The sequence below is a fragment of the Canis lupus genome, chromosome 28 (genome assembly GCF_003254725.2).
Source record: "Canis lupus dingo isolate Sandy chromosome 28, ASM325472v2, whole genome shotgun sequence".
NCBI lineage: Eukaryota > Metazoa > Chordata > Mammalia > Carnivora > Canidae > Canis > Canis lupus.
In genome coordinates, this window is record NC_064270.1 from 6,670,744 (window position 1) to 6,696,784 (window position 26,041).

Below are 26,041 nucleotides of genomic sequence, written 5' to 3' on the forward strand. Positions count from 1 at the left end.
CGAACCCCAAGGAATGGCAAAGAAGTCAGTGTGGCCAGAGTGGGTAAGGGAGAGAATGATAGGAGATGATGTCAAAGAACATCAAAGATTGAACAGATTTGACACGAAAGGAAAGGTTTAAATGCTTCCAGCAGAAGATTCATACCAATGTGGTTTTTGGCTTCTGTGGGGGTCCATTACATTCCAAACCCACAGGCAGAAGGTAAGTCCACAGCTGCAATGTACCATCTATCTAATTTGAAACTAAGCAAAAACCATGCTGCATGCAGATGTCCAAATTAGTATAAACTTCATAAAGAAAATTGCTTTGGGAAGCCATATGATATCAAATCTGGAGTCATTAAGATTTTCATTTCTTTTAACTCTAGTTAAGCTTCTGTCAATTTATCCTAAAGAAAATACTATGATGGGCAGCCCCAGTGGCGCAGCGGTTTAGTGCCGCCTGCAGCCCAGGGCGTGATCCTGGAGACCCTGGATCGAGTCCCACGTCAGGCTCTCTGCATGGAGCCTGCTTCTACCTCTGCCTGTGTCTCTGCCTCTCATTCTCTCTCTGTGTCTCTATGAATAAATAAATAAAAAATCTTTAAAAAAAAAAAAGAAAATACTATGAAAGGAAAAGCCACATACAAGGATATACTAACAAAAAGGAATATTATTTATAATAGCCTATGTGACCAACAAGCAAATAAATTAAGGTGTAACAATAGATTAGGCAGACTCTTGAAAAATATGAAAATTATGTAGTAACATGGCAGAGAAGAAGGAGGATAGAAAACTGTATTTCTGCTATAAAAACACACCCAGCCCAAAGGATATATATGAACAGAGACTGGAAGGAAACAAAAAAATGATGGTTGGTTCTGCTGGGGAGAGAGGATTACTCTTTTTATAAAATAACATGTTCAGTGCAAACTAGATTTCTTTGTTCTGGTTTTCCTATTTTATTACAATACTAACACCCAGAATTAAGATAACAATAGAAATTCCTGTGATCACGTAGTGGACAAGAGGGCTACATCATTTCTGTTCCATGGAGGTATTTTTTTTTTAATTAAAAAAATGTTTTTAAGTAATCTCCACACCCAATATGGGGCTTAAACACATGATCCTAAGATGAAGAGTCACCAATTCTACTGACTGAGCTAGCCAGCCACCACCCCTCCATAGAGATCTTCTTAGTAACCCTGCAATATGCTGATGTACATTCTTGAAGCTATCTTCCCTAGCCTTCAAGGCCACAAACATACTCCCGGTCTTTCACCTACCCACCTCTCTACTGACATGTTCTCTTCTTCCTTTTGGATCCTAACAACATTTACTTATTATCTGTTTATCATTTTCTTCTCCCTCTTGAGATGACTCTCAAGAGATGTATGTCTTCAGCCCCAGTCTCTTTCCCCAAACTACCTAATCACAATCTCATTGCCCATTAGTAATTTCCAGATGTGAGAACACACCAAACTCTACATGTCTTTAATCAAATCCTAACTACATTAAATGGTTTTCTCTCAGTTGACTCCCCTACATTCAACAGTACCAAGACTCTCCCATTCAGTGTAAGTGATTTTAAGCAACACTACCATCAAAGTCTACTACTATCATGATCTACTCTCATTCAGAACCACTGGTCTCTTACTGCCTCTGTCCTAGTAACATCTGAACACTAATATCTTAGGCCTTTGTGGTCCTTATTATTGCTTATAAACCAGATTACAGAAAATTCCTAAATAGTTTTTCTGATCCTGGCTAAAACACCAAAAACAAATTAAAAAAACTCAACCACCTATCCTTTGCTTTAAAAAAAAAAAAAAAAGGCTTCAATGATATCTAGGTACTGTGAAAGTATCTAGGGGCACCTGGGTAGCTCAGTAGTTGAGTGTCTGCCCTTGGCTCAGGTTGTGATCCCAGAGTCCTGGGATCAAGTTCTGCATCAGGCTCCCCATTGGGAGCCTGCTTCTCCTTCTGCCTATGTCTCTGCCTTTCTCTCTGTGTCTCTCATGAATAAATAAATTAAATATTTTTAAAAAGGAAAGTATTCTATATGCATTTTCTTATTTAATCCTCATAACAAACCAGAATTAGACACTATTTTTATTTCCATTTTGTAGATTTTAAAAAAATAGAGATTTAGGAAAATAACCAGCCCAAGGATACAGATATGGCAAGTAGTGGAACAGGAATCCAACCCAGGCAGCTTGATCCAGAGCCTTTCTTCTTGATCACTGGTTACTCAGTCTAAGTCCTAGGATTGGCAATCAGACTACCACATAATCCTGCCTTAATTAAGCTTGCCATCTATCTCTGGGCTATCCTTATTCCCAAATGAGAATAGTAGAGTACAATATTTAAGATCCTTGGACTCTGAGGCTCAAATCCCAGCTCTAGCATTTAACACATGACCATGGACAAACTGCCCTCTTCTAAATATGTTTCTTCTTCTATATAAAATAAGAATACTAAGGGTGCCTACCTTATGCAGTTGGGAAGACTAAATATGATTTAGAAAATAGTAACCCAATGCCTGGCTCATGGCAAGCCCTCAGTAAGTGCTAGCCATCGTACCTATCATAATTCCAGCCCCCTGCAATTTCTGCATATTCTTTTCTTGCCTAGCTTTGAAGATCAAGGTCTTGCACAGCCCACAGCAATCTGTTCCTCTTCTGCATGCCTAGAATGTTTTTTACTCACTTGTCATTAAGCATAAATTTATTTGTATTTTAATAAAAATAACAGTATCATTCATAATATCTACCGTATTCAGGGATTGCTTTGATCACTCCACAATCTTCATCATGACCTTCTGGAGTAGGTACTATCAGGATCCCTCTTTTGCAAGTGATCAAACTAAGGCACAGAAAGCTTAAACAGCTAACCTAAGGTCATACAACTAATAGGTAGAGGAGCCCAGCAGGTCTAGTTCCAGAATCCATGCTCTTTACCATTACTTAATATTTAACATCTGTTTCCATGTCTCCTCTAGGAAACTGCAAAACCGAAAAACAAGGATGGTATCTTTTCTAGATCCTCCATGAGGCCAAATACCGGCTTTTCTACAGATTGACAAGCAACAAATATTTGATGGATTGATATTCCCAACGCTGCACAGTCACTTGCATCAGGACCTAAGCCTTCTGTATTTATTCTGTTCTCTCACCATCCCTTTTCAATAACTATCTTTTTTTAAATAACTATCTTTAAATTACCTGCACCCAGCTATTATAAACATAAGTGACATTGATTACTATTCTGTACAAATGTGGGATTGGGTTCATGCCCTAAGACTTGGAAGAACCTCTCTTTCTAGACCTCACAATTTTAACTCTGCTATTCCAGAACTAAAAAGTATGCAAAGACAATCCCAGAAAACTTTTCCTCAATAGTTTGGCTAGAATTGGATTTCTTTTCATCATCAACACTTTGCTTCAATTTCATCAATAGCTATTTGAAAATATATTTTTTAAAGATTTTACTTATTTATTCATGAGAGACACAGAGAGAAGGCAGAGATATAGGCAGAGGGAGAAGCAGGCTGCTCGCAGGGAGCCCGATGTGGGACTCAATCCCAGGACTCCAGGATCACAACCTGAGCCAAAGGCAGACACTCAACCACTGAGCCACCCAGGTGCTCCTATTTGAAAGTATTTTAAAATGATATTTCTATTTGACCCAACTCGATTCTTCTTCCACCCCAAATACAAACACTACACAAATGCCTTCATGTCTACTCTCTCTGGGGGATGATCAATTTAAGGAAGAAAAATAAATCCTACTGTTTCAAGGCTCTTTCTTTTGCATCATTTTCTCCTAACATTCCAACCACATTTCATTTATTCAAAGGGACTAAAACCCTTTTATACTCAGTCCTTCCATACGGTACTCCTCCACTTGGAATCTGCTTCCCTAACTTTCTCGCTAACTCCTCTCAATTTTCAGGGCTGCTTAACTGTCATCTTCTCAGAGAAGCTTTCTCCACATCCTCACTCTAAATTGATGCCCCCTTTTTAGAGTCACTGGACTCTCAATTTATCCTTTACAGAACTATCACAGTTTGTAATTGTGTTCATTTGTTGACTAGTTAACTAATTTCTTATTTCCCCCACAGGACTATAAGTTATGAGGTATGAGACCAAATTATGAAAACACACATTCTGACTTCCATGTCTTCCTCCACCTTTCATGCTCCCAGTGGTGCTCTAGAGAACATGAAGCAATTACCTGCTTGCGGCCTACCAACAAACTGATCCACAGGACTTTGCAGATCCTCAAATAGCTGATCAAATACCTCAATGGTCTTTTGCTGGAGAAAGCCCCAGACTCCATTACCTCCCATTGTGTTGGCCTGACAACACTTAAAGGGACAACTGATGTACCTGGTCACTGTTTCTCTACATAGATTTTAAATTCTCCACAGTCCATTGAAATGGTCATGGTGTTACAAACCCTACTCTATATCTGTACAGGTGAACTTGCCAGATGAATGAATCTGTATTTCATTAGACATATACTTTCTGAGAAAAAGGCCAACAGGCTCAATGGTGGATGGTTCATTTCTGCTTACACATACACATACACAATAGTGGATGGTTCCTTTCTACTTATACATAAGCCAAAATGTAGAGCCAAACAAATTGTACCCAATGGCCAACCTAAGATAATCTAAAGAAAAATATACTCAGAATGAAGGGCATTACCAAGAAGGCATGGACCTGAATTAAAACCTAAGGAATTTAAAGAGAAGAAGAAATACCACAAAGAGGCATTATTAAGAAGGCACAGAATAGTTGGGGTGAACTCCTTAGATGTTCCCAACATTCAAAGCAATGGGCATGGATTCTCAAAGGTACTTCAATCTTGGAATAGCACCAAATTTCTTTAGGTCCTTTCAAAACACGTAAACCAGGTTTAGATTTTAGCTGGAAGCCAAAATACAACAGGAGTCAACAGTATAATAATTATTTCTCTTCCTAACCCCTAATCACAGAAAGGCAATCTGCTCTGCAAGGATGCAAAATCAGGACATCTAGATTCTCCTCTTGGCCTTGCTGTCATTAGCCCATCTCAACACTTTATCTCAGGTGTAAAATAAAGACATCAGATCTAATGTTCTATAGTTATATATTATTATGCTGTTATATAGGATTGGTACCCTAAACCATGGAGTTAACAGGACTATTAAACTTTGTACTGCTCAGACCAACCCAAATGTTTTCTCAATATTTAGTAACAAATTTGAGTAGGATATTGTAAACATGATATATATGCAGAAAAGGCAGACAAATGAATGGTGATACAGAAACCATTAGACATAAGGTGTGACTGTGAGAAGTGAAAATATTTATCTTTGGAAAGTCTTAAAGAGAAACTAATAGTCCTTTAAGTACCAAGAGACAGATGTCACAATGATGATTTATTCTATTTTACTTTATAGGATACAACTGATCAGTAGGTAAAGATTGCAGGGAAGCATTTGACTCCATTGAAAAGCAAAACTTAAAAATTAGCTAGGTCTAGCAAATATATATACTTCCTCTAAAATAAACTGACCTCCTTTGTCACTGGATGTCTCAGAAGCTGCATGAGCAGCTTCAAAGACTATTTTAAGGCAAGAGGCAACAAACTTTTTGCAAAGGGATTTGAGGGCCACATATAGTCTCTGTTACACATTCTTTTTGCATGTGTGTTTTTACAACCCTTAAAAATGTAAAAACCATCCTTAGCTTATAGGCCACATAAAAGCAGGTAGTTTGTGGATTCCTATTCTAGAAAAGTGCTTTCCAATAGAAATATGAGTCACATGTGTAACTTAAAATTTTCAAAAACAAAAAAAGACAAAAAGAACACAAAAATTTTTTTAACATCCACATTCAAAAGGTAAAAAGAAAGAGGTGAAGTTCATTTTAGTATATTTTATTTAATCCAATGTATCAAAAAATTATCATTCTAACATGAAAATAAAATTACTAGTGAGATATTTTACCTTTTTCTAAAACTAAGTCTTTGAAATCCAGTGTATATTTTACACTTAGAGCATATCTCAATTCAAATTAGTCACATTTCAGATGCTCATTAGCTACTTGTGGCTAGTGGCTATCATACTAGACAGAGTGGTTCCAGAGAAACTTGTGTACTCCCACTGAGAAATAGAAGAGAGAACCTTCCAATCAACACTTTTTTTTTCTTACACTTACTTCTAAAGATTCAAATTGATGAAGAAAGAAAATGTATTATTAGTAGTAATGTATTAGTAGTAATGACTGCTGAGATGACTGGCAACCTACTTGGAAAAAGAAAACTGGATCCCTTCTTGTGCCTTACTCCAATATAAAGTCCAGATAGAAATGAGAAGTCAATCTAAAAAAGTAAAATACATTCAAAGGCTAGTAAAGATAAAAGAATGCCAAAAAAAGGGGGTAGGGGATGTTATTTTTAACCACCAGATTGGAAAGATCGAGAAAGAGTGATTTCCTCAAACTCAATAAAACTGTTTTACAAATCAGATACTATAGGTGGGAACATACACATATATGACCTTTCTTAAGGGCAGCTTTATAATCTGTATAAATATGTACCTCACTTCTGGAAATTTACCCTAAGAGGGGATCCCTGGGTGGCTCAGTGGTTTAGCGCCTGCCTTCGGCCCAGGGCGTGATCCTGAAGTCCTGGGATCAAGCCCCACGTCGGGCTCCCTGCATGGAGCCTGCCTCTCCCTCTGCCTGTGTCTCTGCCTCTCTCTCTCTGTGTGTCTCTCTCATGAAAAAACAAACAAAATCTTTAAAAAAAAAAAAAAAAAAAGAAATTTACCCTAAGAGGTAGTGATACAGGGCAAAAAGATGAAGGCATAAGGATATTCACTGAAGCATGATCCATGAGAGGGAATAGCTGGAAGTAATTTAAATGTCCACCAATAGGACAGATCAAATAAAATAAGGTCATTAAAATAATGTAGGTTTCTTACAGAAAGATGTTGAAATTGCTGAGGGGGAAATGCAAGTTATTGAACAGCATGTAAGTGTTACCTCATTTATGTAAAATGCCAAGTTTCAGATAAGTTCATAAAGAGACATCAGAAGGGTATTTAATAAAATGTATGCAATGATTATGTCTGATAGGGGTAGGTTTGGGATCATTTTCTTTGGACACGATTATATAGGTTTATCTTCATTTTTTTTTTATGATGATCACCTGACACCTTTTATCCCAGAGAAGTTTTTATAACCTTCTCAGCATGATGTTATTTTTCAACTAACACTTTTAGAAATATCTTTTATATGTGTAATTTTACAGAGTATGCTACATGCACCACAGTGTGGTGAACACATTTTTTCCACTGAGAGAACACTCTTGATGCTCACATGCAACTAGTACTCTTAGGAATATCTTTTTATACATGTGACTTTACAGAGCATACTATCTACAGCATAGTGTGGTGAATTCATTCACTCACTGAAATACTGCTCTGATTCAAGGAATTATTAGCACTCTTAGAAACACAGTTTAAACATGTGTCTTTACATAGTGTCACACATGTACCACGAAGTGGTGACATTATTGTAAATGCAATAATTAACATGGTGATTTTTATATTTTCTGATTAATATAAAACTTATTTTATTAATTTTAAAAATTCTTGGGGAAAATTAAAAAGGAAATATTAAAAGTAAACAAACAGCCTCTTCTTTTCATAGGTTAGAGAGATAGTGGGGAGAACTATAGGTGGTAAAGAAACCTAATAAACCAGACACAAGAGGAAGCCATTTGCCTTTCCCAAGTTAAGCTATAATTTCATTCCTGTACAAAGCACAGGAAGGGTATTTTTGACTCCATTTTCTTGTGGTAATGTTATAATAATAATACATATCAAAAAACCAATTCTTAAGAGATGAAAGACATCCTTGAAACATATCTACAGAATATAACACATGAAGAAAACGTCCTTTTTAACCCAAAACACTCTCCTATATAATTCAAGGAACTTACCCAGAGTTAACATCACTAGAAAAGTTGCCTGAATTCTGCAGAAATGACAAACTATGAACAAAAAAGTAAGAACTTTCATGTCTTCGTAAATTACAATAAATAAATACATAGCAAAAAAAAATCCTACTAAACATAAAGGATGAATTCATGTGAAGAGTTCTTTGCTAGTTTGTCCTCCACTCCTCAACAAGCTAAGTCACTTAAAATACAGTCAGGAATAAAGGTAATTTTATATAATGTCATTTTTCAGCTACTAGGTTTTCCAAATTTGGAGTTTATAAGATCTATAAAACCACAGGACTATGGTATACAAATAAAATTTGACTCTAAAAAATCTTTTCCTCTCCTATCACTAACATTCTACAAAACCCTAGATTTTTTTCTCTCAAGTAATGAAAATTTAGCACATGGCTCATTCACAACAGACTCACAGGATGATTTCACTGGCATTACAATAGATGCCCTGAAACAATCAGTGTCCTTCTGGGGGAACAGTCTCCAAATGAAAACAGTAAGACACAAACAGGTGAACAACATTAAAATATTTTCTTAATTCAGGGAAAGAAGCCAACTGCTATTTCAAGAATTAAAAGGCTGTCTTTTATTGAACTGTCATGCTAGCTCTCCAACAGGCAGGCAGTGGAGACATTTTAAATGATTACCTTTAGGAGGAAAATACGACTTGCTTTCAGCTTTGTGAGGCCAGTCTACAACAAGAGGTCCAAACCTGCGAAAGCTGGCAGTGATCTCATCTATAAAAAAAAGAAGGAATCTTAGCAAGAGAAAAAATATATTGCAAGCATAAGGCATGTATTTTTATTTAAAAAATAGTTTGAGAGCTATTTCTAAAGCATTATTACAGAAGTCAAACCTACTAAGTGAAGTACAATTGTTTGCTGGGTATGTTTGGTTATGCACTTTCAACCATGCAGAGTGTGTTTCTAACTATAATTAATTGCTCTTCACTGCCAACAAATTTGATGTAAAGTATTTGCAAGAAAAAAATCTGACATTAGCTAAGATGACCTGTCAAGTTAAAAAAAAAAAAAAAGAATTCTAAATAGAGGAATGTTCTGTTTTTAGAAAAAAATGCAGAAGTACACAAAATATTTAAAATGTACTTTCACTTATGCAAAATAATCTCTAAAATATCTAAGATAATTAATATTAGGTTATGATTATTAGTATCCTAAGATTATTATCTGTAAGATTATTTTAGAAATAGATAATTCTTTTGGTGAGGAGTCGGGTATTATGTAGGTAATTCCATTTGATGATAAAAAGTTAAAAACCAATGATCTTTTCTCTCATACTTATTTACCTACTACACATCCTATAAAGAAAATGTTTCCAAAGTTATAGCTCAATAAATTTACCTTTTCCTTCTGACTCCTGACTCAAAGCAGGTTATAACTTAGCTCCTACTCAGATTTAAGTTGCTACTCTCTCAGCCATGATCTCAACTTTGTCTTAAAAGAAATCCAATTGATAGATGATATTAACACTAGTATGAGAATAGTTTGGAAGAAAATGAGTCTCCATCTCTGTATGGCTTCTTTTTTTATAATAAATTTATTTTTTATTGGTGTTCAATTTGCCAACATACAGAATAACACCCAGTGCTCATCCCGTCAAGTGCCCCCCTCAGTGCCCGTCACCCAGTCACCCCCACCCTCCACTCTCCTCCCCTTCCACCACCCCTAGTTCGTTTCCCAGAGTTAGGAGTCTTCATGATCTGTCTCCCTTTCTGATATTTCCTACCCATTTCTTCTCCCTTCCCTTCTATTCCCTTTCACTATTATTTATATTCCCCAAATGAATGAGACCATATAATGTTTGTCCTTCTCCGATTGACTTATTTCACTCAGCATAATACCCTCCAGTTCCATCCACGTTGAAGCAAATGGTGGGTCTGTACGGCTTTAAAGCAATAAGTCTTAAACTATTTATAGACTATTTCTTTCTCATCATGAAAAAAGAAAATCATGATAAACTAGAGAAATATCACAGCTAAAAACAATACTGACAAAACAATTGTTTTATTATTATTATTTTTAAAACAATTGTTTTAACAATATTTTTATGGCAGATCCAAAGCCTACTAGAGCTGCAGTTGTTGTTTTTTCCCTTAAGTTGTCATAATTTTATTTCATTCATCCATTCAACAAATACTTATAGACAACCTACTATGTGTTGATTGGCTTTGGGCATAAGTGAAAACTCACTTTTATATCAACAGTATTGCAAGAACATTATGAAGAAAAATTCTAATTAGTCTTTATTCCTTTAAAGGCAAGGGGGCTCTTTATTAATAGATATCTATATTAAAATATGAGATGGGACAGTGTGATGAACATGAGCAAAAGTGCTGGAATCAGACTAATTTTGAATGTCAGCTGCGCCATTAACTACATAACCCCAAACTCTCTCTTCAGTTTCCTTATCTATAAAATGGAGTTGGTAGGATATGCTTCAAAGGATAGCTATAAGGATTTAAATCGGATAATGTGAAGTGCTTAGCATAATTATGGGCTAATAAAGAGTTTCATAAATGTTAACTTTCATTATTATTTTACAGCTTATCCCCAAATTAATGATTAGGAAACAAGAAGCTGTTGGGAGACCTCTCTATATGAACACAGTTAAACAGCAGACTTGGAATGCTCCATTTATTACTTCCCCATCTATTGAATATTTTCATCCTCCAAACATGAAAATAGCAATGTTCCAAAGCTGCTTGGAGAGGAGAGGCAGGGTCAAATCACACAGAGAACAAACTTGGCCTTTATAAAGTCATTAATGAATGCATTGTACCTTCATCGATATCAGGAGGAAGGCCTCCAACAAACACCTTTCTTGAGTAACGTTCTACTCGTTCTCCATTTTGACAGCGAGTGGGAGAACTTAAGCCAGATGACAAGGATTGATCACCATGACTGTCATCCAGGAAGGCATCTTCAAAGGGAAAGAGAGAAGACCGACCTGAAACAAATGTGGAAGTTTCTACAGTTAAAATTATTTTCTTGGACAACAAATGCTTTATTAGGAGCCAAAGCATAGAGTGAACCATACAAAAAAAAAAAAAATGTATCCTGAATTGTGACTTTTACAATAGGATGAGTGACTGCATATTGCAGAGCTTAGACAATCCCATCATTTTTGTGTAAAGGTATGTATAATATATAAATAACTAAATTGATAGGAAGAAGCATCAAAAATTACAGCTGTTTTCACTGTTAAAAATCATTACCTTTTACTCATACCATCCCTATCACTGCTGCTAAGAGTATTCAGCAGTTATTTTTTCCTTTCCCCAGGCACTTCTTAAAATATATGAAAAAGTAATCTTTATTCACAGATTTTTATTTGCTCAAAGGTTCAGACTGGCTGGCCCTGACAATGGAGGGAATATTAAACTGATAACAAAAGCTGATAACCTCTCTGGTTTAGCAGGACTATAGATGATCAAGTTTTCCCTGCCACTCTGAGCTAATCCAATTTGGGAACAAACATTTGCAATAATAACAGGTGGAACAAGTAAATGAGAACACATAAATTAAGATGTGGGAGTACAGATACAGATGTGGTTATGACATCCTTACCCTACTAATCTAGGCAGTAGTTTATATCGCTCAGAAAAATTTTCATTGTTAACTCTAAATCCAAATAGAGTCTATACAGCAAAGGCATTACCCTTTCCACATGACTGTAAGAAAGATGCCAGCAGTTAGAATCTGTTAATAAATGTAACACAATAATGCTATCCAGCATTACAAAATAAAATCTCAGTTTAAAAACAAATAAATATATTTCCTGTTTGAGTCAGTGAGTTCCTGGTAAAACTTTCCATTAGGTTACACTCTAAAAATGAACTGTCTTGAGCACTCAAACTTTTGAAAGAAAGAATTCCCCTCTAAAATAAATTCATACACTCTTCAAAAAAAGAACAAAACAAAACAAAACAAAAAAAGAACAGTATCTTCCCCATTTAGTCTACCCTGGCTATATTTCCCTGAAACCTACTAGTTTCTGCGTCACGACAGACTTTTAAAATAGAATATAAATAACCTTATAAAAATACTGAACATTTATTTCTTTTACCAAAAAATGGCTACTAATATAACTCTGTTTACTTCATGAACAATCCAAATGGTATAAGAAAGGCACTATTTTGATGTTGGGAGTTAATAAATAAAAGGACCTAAGAATTTTTTGTTCAGCTCTTCCCAGATTAGCTACAAAGAAGCAGAATAAAATTTGTCACCTCATGTCACCTAGCTTTCTGAGCCAGGCAGGAACAAACAATAGGCAGCAAATTCTCATCCCTTGATGTCTGTTTTGATCACTGGGGGTAAAAGAAATAGATTTGCAGCCAACTATAGGCAAAATGACCTTTCCAACGACATCCAGAGATGTACTCCCATAACTGTCAGGTTTGCTTTTCACATAGTCCACACTCAGAGTTACATGCTTACTCTGCGACAGCCACACACCCAAATCAGCGTTTCTTACAGAAAACTCCTATCCCCACCTCTTAATCTCAACACTAGTAACATGTGATGCTCAAAAAACAAAGGCTGATGGGGGCAGGGATGGAGGAGACAACTAAATAATACTGGAAAATACTGTACATCTTATGCCCTTCCCACACATTCACAATCCACATTAGAATACAAAAGGCTGGGAAAAGTTCTGCAGTAAACTAACTTGATCCAGCATTACCTGGATTTAGGATAAAGGAAATGTTAACATATATAACTCAGTGGGAAACACTTGAAGAAATATTTATCCATATCCTAGATCACCAAATAGGAGTTATTTGAAAATTCTTGACAAAGAAATCAAGTCTGGTGAAAGACAGGCAAATGCATAATATAAAACAAAGAAAGAAGTACTAAGAGAAGACCATACCACAAACACAATTTATTGTCCTATGGGAGATGGGGGTGGGCAGTGTCCTTTAGGGTGATTTCACAGGAAGGCAAACTTGAGCAGAAGGTCTTGTAAGGTTGGGAGTTTCTAAGGTAAAGCGCAGGAATCCATAGAGAAAGAACTTTCAAAACAGCTTTGATCTTGGGGCACTTGGGCCGCTCAGTCTGTTAAGCGTCTGCCTTTGGCTCAGGTCATGATCTCAGAGTCCTGAGATCGAGTCCCACATTGGGCTCCCTGCTCAGCAGGAAGTCGGCTTCTCCTTCTTCCTCTGCCGCTCCCCCTGCTTATGCTCCCTCTCAATCAAATAAAAATATAAAGTCTTAAAAAAGAAAAAAACAGCTTGATCTTTCTCTCCAAACCAAGTCCTCTAGCATTCTCTACAACCTCAAAACAGAAATGACTATTATCCACACCCAATTCAATCCAAAAATCTAGGAGTCCTCCTTGACATCTCCCTTTCTTTCTTACTTCACATCTAACCTCTCTCTCTCTTTCACTAAATTCTATCAGTTCAAGCTATGAAATAATTCGTCTATTTACTTCTCCCATCTTCAGTCTTTAACACTCTGGGGTCCAGATCACCATCATCTCTGCCTTGAACTAATGGGTCTAATAAGCCTATATGACAGCCTCTTTAGTCTACCAGATTCTATCTTCAACCCCACAATGCTTTCTCCATACAACAGCCCAAGTCACCATTTTCAAATATTAATTTGGACACACTCCTCACCTTTATCCTTAAAACCCCTCATTAATATCCCACTGTTTTTGAATTAAGTACAAAAAACACTACTGTAAACTATAAGGCCTCTGCCATCTCCTACATCATAGCTGCTGCCTCTCTCCCTCTGGTTCAGTAACCACCAATCATACAGACAGACCTCCCTCAAACTTTCTCCTTTGCCTCCAACATTAAGTACAAGGGGTTTCCCTCTCCCCCAAATAAATACTCTTCCCAACTCCCCAGTTTTCTAGTTAGTTCCCACTAATCCTTCAGGTCTCAGCTGAAAAGTCATTTCCTCAGGTGGAACTCTCCTGAATTTCTAAGATTACATTAGGTTCCCTTTTTTATCCATTCATAGCACTTCTCCTAAACTTTTCCAGTCACCATTACACTATCATGTGGGTTTATATTTGGTATCTCATTCTTCAGCCCCATTAAACTGTAAGATCTATTAAGACAGGAACCAATTTAATCTTGTTCAGCACTGTATCTTCATGTCCTAATGAGGGCACTTAAAAGGTATTCAATAAATATTAAAAGTGAAGCAGTATCCAGAAAAGGATAACAGTACATGCAAAGACAAGCTGCTGCAAGTATATGCTGGAACACAGCACACATGGGTGAGAATGGCAAGAGATGGAACCATGACCTAGGAAATTGAGACATTTTCTATTGCTTCTAGTTGCTCAAACATATTCTATGTTCTATATTACAAAAGCAATAGGAAATTTCCCCATTTTCCAAATTTAATATTTCCTTCTAATAATAGCTTTCTTTTTAACTTCACTCGCTTCCTGGAGACTGATACTCCCATCTAATTCATCTTCCATCCTGTCAGAATGACTTTTCTGAGATGCCTGTGACCATGTCATTCCCTCCACTCCACATCTTACAATAGCTACTATCACCTTCACCAGCAACTTGCACCCACAGAAAGAGGGGGTGGGGTGAGAGTCTAAAGAACTGTGGGACCATCCAGATGAGAGAAAGAGGAAATCTTGAACAAGAACACTGAAGAAGGAGAAGATATTCAAGACATTCTGGAACAAAGAGAACTTTCTTTGTGCATGGCCAACATAACCATAGCTTCCCAGACTGTATTTGGTGAAGAAAATAAAAGCAAGAGTTAAATGTAAAAATTTGGACTGTTTTAAAAATTGGTTATGGGTAATTAAGAAACTTGCCAAGGTTTTAAAACCAAACCTCTGTCTTATTAGTAGTACCTAGAGTACTATAGATTTTAGTGATAAAGTTATCCTTGGAAATGAAACTGCGAAGAATCCACATATATATGATGTTTCTCTGTGGGTAAGAACTAAGAATATAGATCTCAGAGCCCAATATCCAGATCTACTTAATCTGAATGCATGGAGTTCAAATTTGAAAATCTGCACTTTTAACAATCTCCCCAGTGACCCCTATGCTCAGTTTAAGAGCAACTAAAATAGATTTTAACTGTCTAGTAGGCATCCACCAAAAGTGATACTGTGTGAAGTATATGGAGCCTTGGGAAACATCCAAGTTCAGTCAAGTTAGAGAAAGTATATCCTCAGGAACAGAATGTAAAATCTATAATCTAGTCAACCTTACTGTAACATGGCTGCCTTAAGTGCTGACAGAGAAAAAGTTAAGTCTGTAGGAAGCATTTAAAAGAAATATAGAGAAAAAAAAAAGAAAAGAAAAAGAAATATAGACCAAAAGAAGAGAGTTTTATCATACTGGTAAGATTATTCCTCTGTGGACAGAATGGTTCATTTGATGATTCCATAGCATAAAAACCATCTTTCCCTATGCTCTAATTATTAGCTCTTGAAGGACTGTTCTATTACTTAATTTAGTACTTTGCTACTGTGAAGAGGTACCACTGTGACTCCTAAAGTAGTAGACACATAATCAGCCACTAGAATTGTCTTTCTGTTACATTCATCTCCATAAGTTAAAACATTGGTATTCGGATTTGTCGAGGTTCTTCATGAGGTCAGTATTTATGCATTCATTTGGTTGGCATAATTACAATTCCTCTCAAGACATCATCCTTGGGAAGACTAGTAAAATTTTAGTTTCCAAATATGTGTTACTAGAAACTGAAACTTTAAGAGGCTACACCCAAATTGTGTCCCACAAGAGGCGCTACTTCACTTACTAGCATCTCTCTGACATATTACGTTTCTTTAATAAAAACATTGCCCAGGACCAAAACATTTTAGGTAAGCTATGTTACTTCCCCAAAATTATATTCTTATGCACCTAGCATATTAGTCCGCTTTAGAATCTGATACTTCCATGTAAAATATTCATATTGAGTATTGCAAGAGAAGGAGAATACTTTTCAACAGCTGCAATTTTGGCCATTTGGCTTTCCCTTCTACCAATGGTCTGGTTTATGATCTCTATTTTCAAATAATAACCAGAATGTAGTTTTTTTGTCCAGTAACTGAACAAATAATCTCTAAATGTAGAGGGAACTTAAAAGTATGTTGAACGCTTTGTAAGAGGTAGGAGCCTTGTAAGAAAAGTACAAAATAAGAAACCCATAAAGCATTAGTTAAGCAGGAGGGCTTGTCCAAAGCTCTTGCTTACTTAGGGGACTCCCTTTCCTACAGTTTATTATGGTGAAACAAAAGCCCACTGGCCATGATGGGTTGCCACAGCAGCTCAGGCCTCACCTCTAAGCTCCCACCAAAGCCTCTGTGGTCAATCCAGCAGCTCCAGTATACTTCTAGCCCAGTACTTCCATTCCAAGCCTGACCATTTTCATCTTCGTTTTGCAAGTAGCTCAGAAATGAGTCATTTCAGGAGTTTTGCTTTTTTTTTTTTTTTAATGGATTCTGAGGTATGACTCCCCTAAGAAAAAAAAATTGCCTAAAAGTCAGGAGTCAGGTTCCAGCTTTACTCTGACCTTGGACAAAACATTTCACACATCTGATTCTTATTTACATAACAAGAGATTTGAACAGATGAATGGTTTTCAAATCTCTGGGAGCAGTAAAATTCCTTTTATTACACAAAAATATTTCATAAAGCCCTAATATACAAATATTAAAGTGCATCTTACTTGGCATTACTATAGGGGTATCTCTTAGGCATCACAAACTTAATGTGTTTTTAAATGAACTCTTGACATCCACTTTGAACATATTCTCTCCCGGGCCCATTACAATATGTGGCATCGCAATTCACCCAATTGCTCAAGCTAGAACCTAAGTATCATTTTTGAGTCTGCCTTATTTACTCCCCACATTCAATTCTTTAGTTTAATGCCATTAAAAAAGGTTAATTCCACTCTCTAGAATTTATTTTCCATTTTTTCACTTCTTTCCAACTCTATTGCCATCACTCTATGCTAAAACACCATCATGTCTTGTCTAGACTACTACCTTCATTCTGAACTAGACAACCTACTTCTCTCACTTCCCTTTAAACAGTAGTAGTCAAAGTGCTCTTTCAAAAACATAAATCTGATCATTTGACTCTGCTTTAAAACATTCATAGATTTCCTCTGTACTTGGACCACATTCAAAATCCTCACAGGGATCTAAAGCCCAGCAAGATCGTATTTCCTTCCTTCCTCCAACTCCATCTTAATACACCCTTCCTTCTTTCCTACCAAGCTCATTCTGGCCTCTGTTTCCTCCAATACATAAAGCCCCTTTGGGCCTCACTTACCCCCAACTATTTAAATAAAAGCTTGATGAAGATACAATTCACCTATTATACAATTCATCCATTTAACACATTAGCAGCCACTCTCCATTTTCTTTGAACTCTCTCAGACCTAGGGAAACACTACTTTCTGTATCAACAGAAAGGACATTTCATAAAAGTGGAATCATGCAATATGCAATCTTTTGTAATTGCCTTCTTTCACTTAGTACAATGTTTTCAAAGTTTATCAATGTTGTAGCATCTATCAGTATTTTGCCTCAAGCCTCTTAAAATAGTTGTCTTATGTCTGGAATTTCCTTTAAAACATTCTAAGGGGGAGAAAGAGGGAACATATGAAACAAATTGGCAAAAATGAAGCTAACTGGTGGGTAGATGGTTCAATAAACTATTCTATTTTTGTGTATGTTTGAAAATTTCCACAATAAAAATTTTTCTTTAAAGATACCTGTCTTTCCATCCTTTGGGTTTCAATTAAATAACATCTTTTCAGAGAAAACCATCCTAGGTTAGAGGGAACTTGCCATTTTTTTTTCTTCCTAGTACTTTTCACAACTATTGAGTATGGAAATGTTTTACTTATTGTCTCTCTCCTACTAGAATGAACGAACACTTTATAGGGAGACAGAACATGTCCAGAGTCTAGCACAGCATCTGACCCCATAACAAGCACACAAACACTTAATGAATGAAATTAGGGTGGAGAGCCCAGAACCCCTCCATCATTGTTTAAGATCCTCCCAGACCAACTTCTTGCAAAAATGAAAAACTGTGATCTTAATCCCCCCACCATTTCCTGTGTTCAAATTTCCACATTACTATAAGGAATAACATTTCCCATATTATAATTATGAACAGTGAGAAATTTCTTCAGCTGTTCATGTTTCACTGAGGGATCAACCATTCCTTTAGACAAGAAAGCTCACGTAATTGTTTTTTTTTTTCTTTTAAGATTTTATTTATTCATCCACAAGAGACAGAGAGAGAGAGAGAGGCAGAGACACAGGCAGAGGGAGAAGCAGGCTTCATGCAGGGAGCCGGATGTGGGACTCCATCCCGGGACTCCAGGATCACGCCCTGGGCCGAAGGCAAGTGCTAAACCGCTGAGCCACCCAGGCTGCCCTCACATAACTGGGTTTGAATTAACAGGATGACATGTCTGTACCATGGTCTCACTGATCTAGATAATCTTTCCCCTCTTGGGCAGGCTTTTGGCAGAAAGACTCAACTTCAACTTGGCACATAATTGTTTCATTGGATTTTTTGAACCTCTGTTACTAAACTAAGATTAATACCTCATACATGTCAATAGATTTTTATGGATTAAATATACACAGAAGTATATTTTACAATAGTAACTGCAATACAACAGTAACCCCAATAGTAAAATAACTGATCATTCTTTGTGTTTTCTCATTTACATTGTTTAAAAGGATCTTTTATATTTTCTTTGCTGCTTTTTAAGAAATTCTGTTAAACATCAAGAGCACTGGCCCAGCCAACATGTGTACTTATGAACAAAGCTTCCTAGACACCTTAAGAGCTCATGTGAAATGAAAAACACAACATATACTTTAATCAGGTGTGAAATGTGTAGGCAAATTTCTTGTATGACACGACCTGTTGGACTAGTTTCTAACAGGGTCGGCAGTTGCACAGGAAGGTACATATGAAAGTTTGTGAAAGTGAGAATACTCCAGAAAGAAAATGTTAAATTTAGAGTCATTTCGATTCTATTAGGGAATATAGGAAGAGAAATCAGTATCTGCCTAATGGAACATTTCTTTAAAATAAAAGTGCGTATTAAAGGGAAATATACTTAGATATTTAAATACTTTACATACAATCACTCATTTTCAAGTCCTATTCTTACACATCTTATTTCGCTTCCCTACTACCAACTATTTCAACTACACTGGTGGAAGTGCTTGGTTTGCCAAGGTCTACCCTCTAATATTTGTATCCCCAGCTAAGCCTTCTTCAGCTGATGTCCAAGTTCTCTCCTATTTTCGTTACTTGGTCACAAAACCCTTTCCAAAGCCTGACATAACTGTGTTGATGAGTCTTTTCTTTTTTTTTTTTTTTTAAGATTTTATTTATTTATTCATGAGAGACACACAGAGAGAGAGAGAGGCAGAGACACAGGCAGAGGGAGAAGTAGGCTCCACACAGGGAGCCTGATGCAGGACTTGATCTCAGGACTCCAGGATCACGCCCTGGGCCGAAGGCAGGCACTAAACCACTGAGCCACCCAGGCGTCCCTGAGTCTTCTATTCTATTGAAAAAACCATTCATCAGGGTAGCACAGACTGTTTCACTGCCAATTTCTCCTCTCCAGCTGGCCCCCAATACATATACTCTAGGACATATGCTCCATCCATTTGGTCATGCCAATCTCACCTTGAAGCTTTCTTTCAAGTTGAATCACATACCTGGAGAGGCCTTCTTCCCACTCCTCTTTCATTATCCAAATAGTTCCTGAAAACTATTCCAACAAGCTTTTACAGGTTTATCAGGAGAGGTGAAAGCCACTGGCCTAATCTTTACTGACAGATCTCAAAACTGCCATGGATAAATCCCTTTGCTTTCTATTCCTAAATATTTACCAACATATATATGTAATGTATAGAATATGAGTAACAGCTAAATCTTAATCACAGGTAAGGGAACATACATCAGCAAGTTCAGGTTTTTAATTTAATTTCCAGCCAAGTTCACTTTTTATGCTTTTTTGGGAAAGTCTAAACTTTGTTTGGAGGAAAGAAATCAAGCATTAATATAATCCCTGATTACATAAATAAATGAGCATGAGGAAATCTGCCAGTTCATCAAATTTATACTATGCAGCATTGGCCCAAGATGAGTATAGTTTAGGAAATGAGAGTAGATATGATAAAACACCTGCCCCATCTCATATAGCTATGTTCACATTTAAGGAAGATGACTTCTTTTTCAGCTTTGGGAATAGAAGACTAAATAAAAGTATGGAACAAAAATTATCTGCCTGTTCTTTTCTCATTACAAAAAGTCAACATTCAGTCTTCTAATGTTCTTGCTCTCTCACAAATACACACACACAGTTTCTCTCTCTCATCATTATCTTCATCTATAGTTATCAAACTACAGACTTATGGAGAGCAGGGACCAACTCATTCTGGGCAGTATTTAGCTAAACACTTGATGCAAAGATAACCAAGCTTGTGAAAACAATTAATTCAAACTTAACAAATAGATATCGGGAAGGTAACATGGAAAAAGGAAGAGTAATTTTTTCAGGCACTTAGAAATTTTGGTGATCTTACTATTCTTTATGTCTGTATTTAATATATTATGATTTGTAAAGATAATTTTTAAAAATATGATGCCAAACTGATCTACACAGGTGTAGAGTGTTACTTCAAAAAAATCTTCATCAATGAGCATTTAATAAGTGCTAATTATATGTAGGCCACAGTGTTAGGTACAAGATACAACAACTGTCTTCAAAGAACTTATCTCTAGTTGAAGAATTGGAGCATATGGAAAATACAAGAAGAATGCAAGGCAGTAGAAGCAGAGGAAAACACTGCCTGCAAGGCCAGTGGGCAAGGCTTCCTGGGAGAGATAAGGCTTAAATTTGGCTTAAATGCATGAACTAAGGATAGGCCTTAGATAAGTAAATGAAAGGAAGGGAGGACAGTATGTGTGATGCATCGCCAGACTGGGAAAGCACAGAGACTAGTTAGGGGAAGGTCAGGTGGGGAAAATGGAGATGAGAGGTTGGTTAAATAGGGAGAAGCTGGATGATATGGACAAAGTGGTGTTTCAGAAAGAAAGAAACAATAGAAATGAAATTGGAAGGATGAGGCCTGAGACACTAGAGGAAAAATTTCAACAAGATGCAGTAACTGAACAGTGTGTAAGAGGAGAAGCTAGTCTCTGCTATCTACCCTCCAGACGGTGTCTATTTTCTGTGTAAAACTGTCTATTCTTTACTCCTTCCCAAAAGTGATCAATTTTCTAGCAACATGAAAATTATATGTATAGTACAAAATGATTTCTAATAATATTTACTATACTTTCAATTTAAAAACAATAAGATTAAAAATATTAAATGGTATTTATTTCCACAGCTAAAAAATAATAAACTACACAAATGTTTTTTCTTCACCACGATTTGAAAACAAAACTGACTATATGATTCCACCATGAAGTTTTCAGTAGTAACTCAAAAACATATTAGGTTCTGTCAATATTTATCCACTCAACAAATATTTACTGTGGAATAAATACAAAATACTATGAATTTGGGGCATCTGGGTGGCTTAGCTGGTTAAGTGTTCAACTCTTGGTCTTGGCTCAGGTCATGATCCCAGTCAAGAGACAGAACCCGATGTCAGGCTCTGCACTCTGCACAGAGTCTGCTTATCCCTCTCCCTCCCCCTCAGTCTCTTCCTCCACTCTCTCAAATAAATAAATATAAGGGTGTCTGGGTAGCTCATTGGTTGAGCATCTGCCTTTGGCTCAGGTTGTGATCCCAGGGTCTGGGGATTGAGTTCTGCATTGGGCTCCTTGCAGGAAGCCTGCTTTTCCCTCTGCCTTTGTCTGCCTCTCTCTCTGTGTCTCTCCTGGATAAAAAATAAAATCATAACTAACTAACTAACTTAAAAGGAAATAGAAATGAGTACCAAAGCAACTTACATTTGTAGAATGCTTTTAGTGTATATGAATATGTTTTCCTCTCCTGTTTTTTTACACTATACCTTCACTAACTCTTAAAGTTGGACAAGATTTGTTTTAGTAACTCATAATTTACAGATGAGGATACCAGACAGAAGTAATAAAGCAGTAATTACAACCTAGGTTTTTGATCCTAAATCTCATACTCCTTTGAAACACTACATTAGGCTTAGCCTACCTACTTCATAAAATTATTAATGAATTATAGATATGGAAATGCTTTAGAAAGATAACAGCATTACACAAATAAAAGCAACATTATTTTGTTTGGGTATAATCAGGAGAGAATGCAAGTTTTATGGGGCTTAGAGCCTATACAAGTTGAGGATCCACTTCAAGAAAAAGAACACAAAGATAAGGTAAAGAACTTGGAGATGGTCCCCTTGAAAGTGAACGTCGCTGAAACTCAGCCTTCTTTAGTTTCAAGGTAAATCGGCCTCTGGATGTAACACAGAACTCAGCAGTCAATCTGTAAGATCAAGAATTGCCCTCTAAAACCTAACTTTTGCCTTCTAAGTAGTACGAAAAGAACACTGTGGATAAAGGACATCATGTAACAAAAATTTCCAGGTAGAAGTCGTCTTTGCTATGTCTATATTAGGATTAAAAGAACAAACTAACAACTAACAACAAAAAATAACTATAATGAAAGTGATGAGAATTATTTTGCTAAAATAAGCTAGAACATTCCATACAATAATTATTGTTTTACACACACACGGGTATAAACACACACACACTCATATTTACTCACAATTTGGCAAGCAAAAGATCTCATTAAAAAAAATTTACCTCGTCTCCGCCCATAGCTCCTGGCTGCATGTAAACACAGAAGAAAACCATGGGTATCTGTATCAAAATGGTGAATTTAGAGATAAAAAAAATATTCACATAAACCTTTTCTAAGTACTTTCAGTATTAATTAATCTGGAGATACTGTTCAAATTGACTGCAGAGATATTATATTTAAAAAAAAAACCTTCATGAAGCACAAGTTAAAACACAATCTTAAATAGAAATTCACCTGCTTATGGCAGCCACTGGAAAAGACACAATGGATTCTTAAGTTACAGAGTTTTATAAGGATTTATATTGTGGTCCATTATCTATATCAGATATAGATAAATAGAGCTCTTTTAATTTTCTTTTCTGATTTATAGATCTTCATATTACAATCAGATATCAGTTTAAAGAAAATCCATTCACTCTAAATTGAAAACCGTAGCGTGTGGTGGTCATTTTGAATTTCTTCATGCATTCGTGCGCACACACACCTACACACACGCCATAAATGGTGACCCTTGAAAACTGTATAGAAATTTAACACACAATTAACTCTGGTTTTATAGAATATGTTCGTGTGAAAATTTCAGTGAGGTTTCTTTCTCATGATCTCTCCATTTACTTTCCATACATTATCACAGATAGGCAGAAAACAACATCTTTTTACCTAAGAAGTAAACTGAAAAAGTAGAAAGGGATTAAGGTACTGGGTACATCAGGTTGAAAAACAGAGTGCTTTGAAGATTTTCTTCCCCTTCAAAACTCAAGGTCTACAGAATGCATTATTACAACATTTAATAGAACTAGACAATGGTATTATACATATATTGCTAGGAGATCCTGTCATCTAAAATAACTTTCAAAGTAGAAAGTTTTTCAAATTTGAAAACTTGAGGTCTATCAAGTAAATGAGAACTCTAATTCATTTTTAAAAGCAAGACATGTTATAATATTAGCTTAACACAAATCAAAAGAAAACAAAAAACAAAGATAATCTGTGGTGACATTTACAGTAAAAGGTAGTACTGAAGAAAACAATTTCTCTCCTAGGAAAATAAATTCAGACTTTTTAGCTAGGAAGTTGAAATCACAACTTCTGCTAGTTCCCTCTTTTCTTCAGACATCATACACACACATTTGGCCTCTTCACTTTCCCATTACATAAATATTAAAAAGGATTTTCCAGTTCAATCCCTACTTCTTCCCTAACTTTTTCTGTCACTATAATTCTCCATTAAAAAAACCCACAATCTTCTCTGAATTTGCATAGCAGTTTACATCACTTAGAAAAAGGAACACATTACAAAAAAAATTAAAGAATTTTTATACTTTTCATTATGTATATCCTGGAATTCATCTCCCCACAGAATGTATAATACATGGTAGTTATTTGCCTAGTTTGGCCCCCCAAAAGTCTACTTAATTTATAATAATAAGGGTGAGTTAATACTAATAAATGACACTTAAAAAGAGATTAAGTATGGGGTCACTTAGGTGGCTCAGTTAATTGAGCATCTGACTCTTAATTTCAGCTCAGGTCATGATATTGGGATCGTGGGATCCAGCCCTGTGCTGGGCTCTGCACTCAGTGCCCAGTCTGTTTGGATTCTCTCCCTCTGCCTCTACCCCAGCTTGAGCTTCTCCTCTCTCTCTCTTCTCTCTGTCTCTCTCTCAAATAAACAAACAAAATCATTTTTTAAAAAAGAGAGATTAGGTATGTTTTGATATCATACCATTATTTCTTTGTCCCTTCCCCCATGCCCAATGATGTCATGCCACCCAATACTCCCAACTGCAAATCTTTAGAGAGGAAATAAAACATTCTGTATTTCAAAAGTACACATTTCTCTCCCAAACAACAAATTCACATTCTTTCATTATATCTGATTTCTGGCCAGATGCTCAATGAAAAAGAATCTGATTATAATACTAAGGTACAAATGACTCATCAGACCTTAACACCCCTAAAAGTAAATGAGAAATGCTGTTCACTCAAGTCTTCAACTGCCAAATTTTCAGGTAATAGAGAACATGAAGTGAACAGATCCAGTCCTGGGGATGAGGAGGAGCATCTTGAGTTGGGGAGGTGGGTAAGACTTACAAAAGACATACTTGGGAGTTTTAGTCAAAGCTTCCTTAAGTAGTTCATGATTTTTATGTTTTTTTTCTTTTTCCATATCTAATCAAATATAGTAAATTGTTTCACATCAGTCTGGTGACTGATATGGGGGCAAGATAACATATAGGATAGGCAGCCAATTGAAAGCAGTAATGTGAGATATTTCAGTTTGCTTTCATCATTCACCGTGGAATTTAATTATGTGCTACCCTGGTCCTAATTTCAGTATTTTATCTATGATCCCTATGGTGATTATTATTATAGCAACTACCACTTAATAAGTACTTGCTATGCACCAGAACAGTTCAAATGCTTTATACATATTAATGCCATTTAACACACCCCATAAATTTATGACATAAGAATTCTTATTAGCATCTTCTCATAGATGAAGAAAATGGGACACAGAACTAAGTACCTTGCCTAAAATCTTATAGCTACGAAATGGTAGACTTGGAATATGAATCTAAGAGTCCAGCTCCAGAGTTCACACTTGTAACCACCTAACTGTACTGTTAAATTCCTAAAGGCCAAGGTCACTATCTTGTATTCCTTTTAATATCCTCTTATGTACCTAGTAGAATGCTCTGCACAAGCTGGTATTCAACAAATATAGGTTGCTAGCTGAGTGTGTAATCAAGGGAAGGAGTGCCTTGATGGCCTTTAGAATGTATGTCACCAGGATGCCTTGGTGGCTCAGTGGTTAAGCACCTGCTTTTGGCTCAGGGCGTGATCCTGGAGTCCCTGGATCAAGTCCCACATCAGGCTCCCTGTAGGGAGCCTGCTTCTCCTCCCTCTGCTTATGTCCCTGCCTCTTTCTCTGCGTCTCTTGTGAATAAAATAAAATCTTTAAAAAAATAGAATATACATCACCTCTGTTGGTGATTAAAAATCTGCTCATATGAAGGCCACTTGCAAATAGACTAATTAGAGTCAAATTCTTCCCTAAGGGAAAGGTAATGAAATGAATGCCATGGACAGAAATTTGGGAACACATAGGTAGTGTTTTCCCTTGAGAGAAAATATGACTTCTAAACAAGAATAGTGAACACATAAACTTATATGAGTCAGCCAAAAATGATCCCACATAGAAAAAAAGGGCAGGAAATATAAGTAATTCCGTC

At 36.3% G+C, this 26,041-nt stretch overlaps 1 protein-coding gene across 16 annotated transcripts in view; it reads right to left on the reverse strand.

Moving 5' to 3' along the window:
- Positions 1-26,041, reverse strand: part of CPEB3 (cytoplasmic polyadenylation element binding protein 3) — a 201,724-nt gene that overhangs the window by 68,230 nt on the left and 107,453 nt on the right. For 14 of the 16 annotated variants that reach the window (XR_003144006.3, XR_007406903.1, XR_007406902.1 and 11 more), the window contains 3 exons: positions 22,808-22,831; positions 10,792-10,959; positions 8,640-8,729 (listed from right to left, as the gene is read on the reverse strand). Coding sequence is in view for 13 of the 16 variants with exons in the window: in XM_049103564.1 (XP_048959521.1) it covers positions 8,640-8,729; positions 10,792-10,959; positions 22,808-22,831 (282 nt within the window). In the remaining 3 variants the exon portion in view is untranslated. The remainder of the gene's footprint in view (positions 1-8,639; positions 8,730-10,791; positions 10,960-22,807; positions 22,832-26,041) is intronic. The other 2 variants (XM_025466509.3, XM_025466506.3) reach the window with 1 other exon arrangement.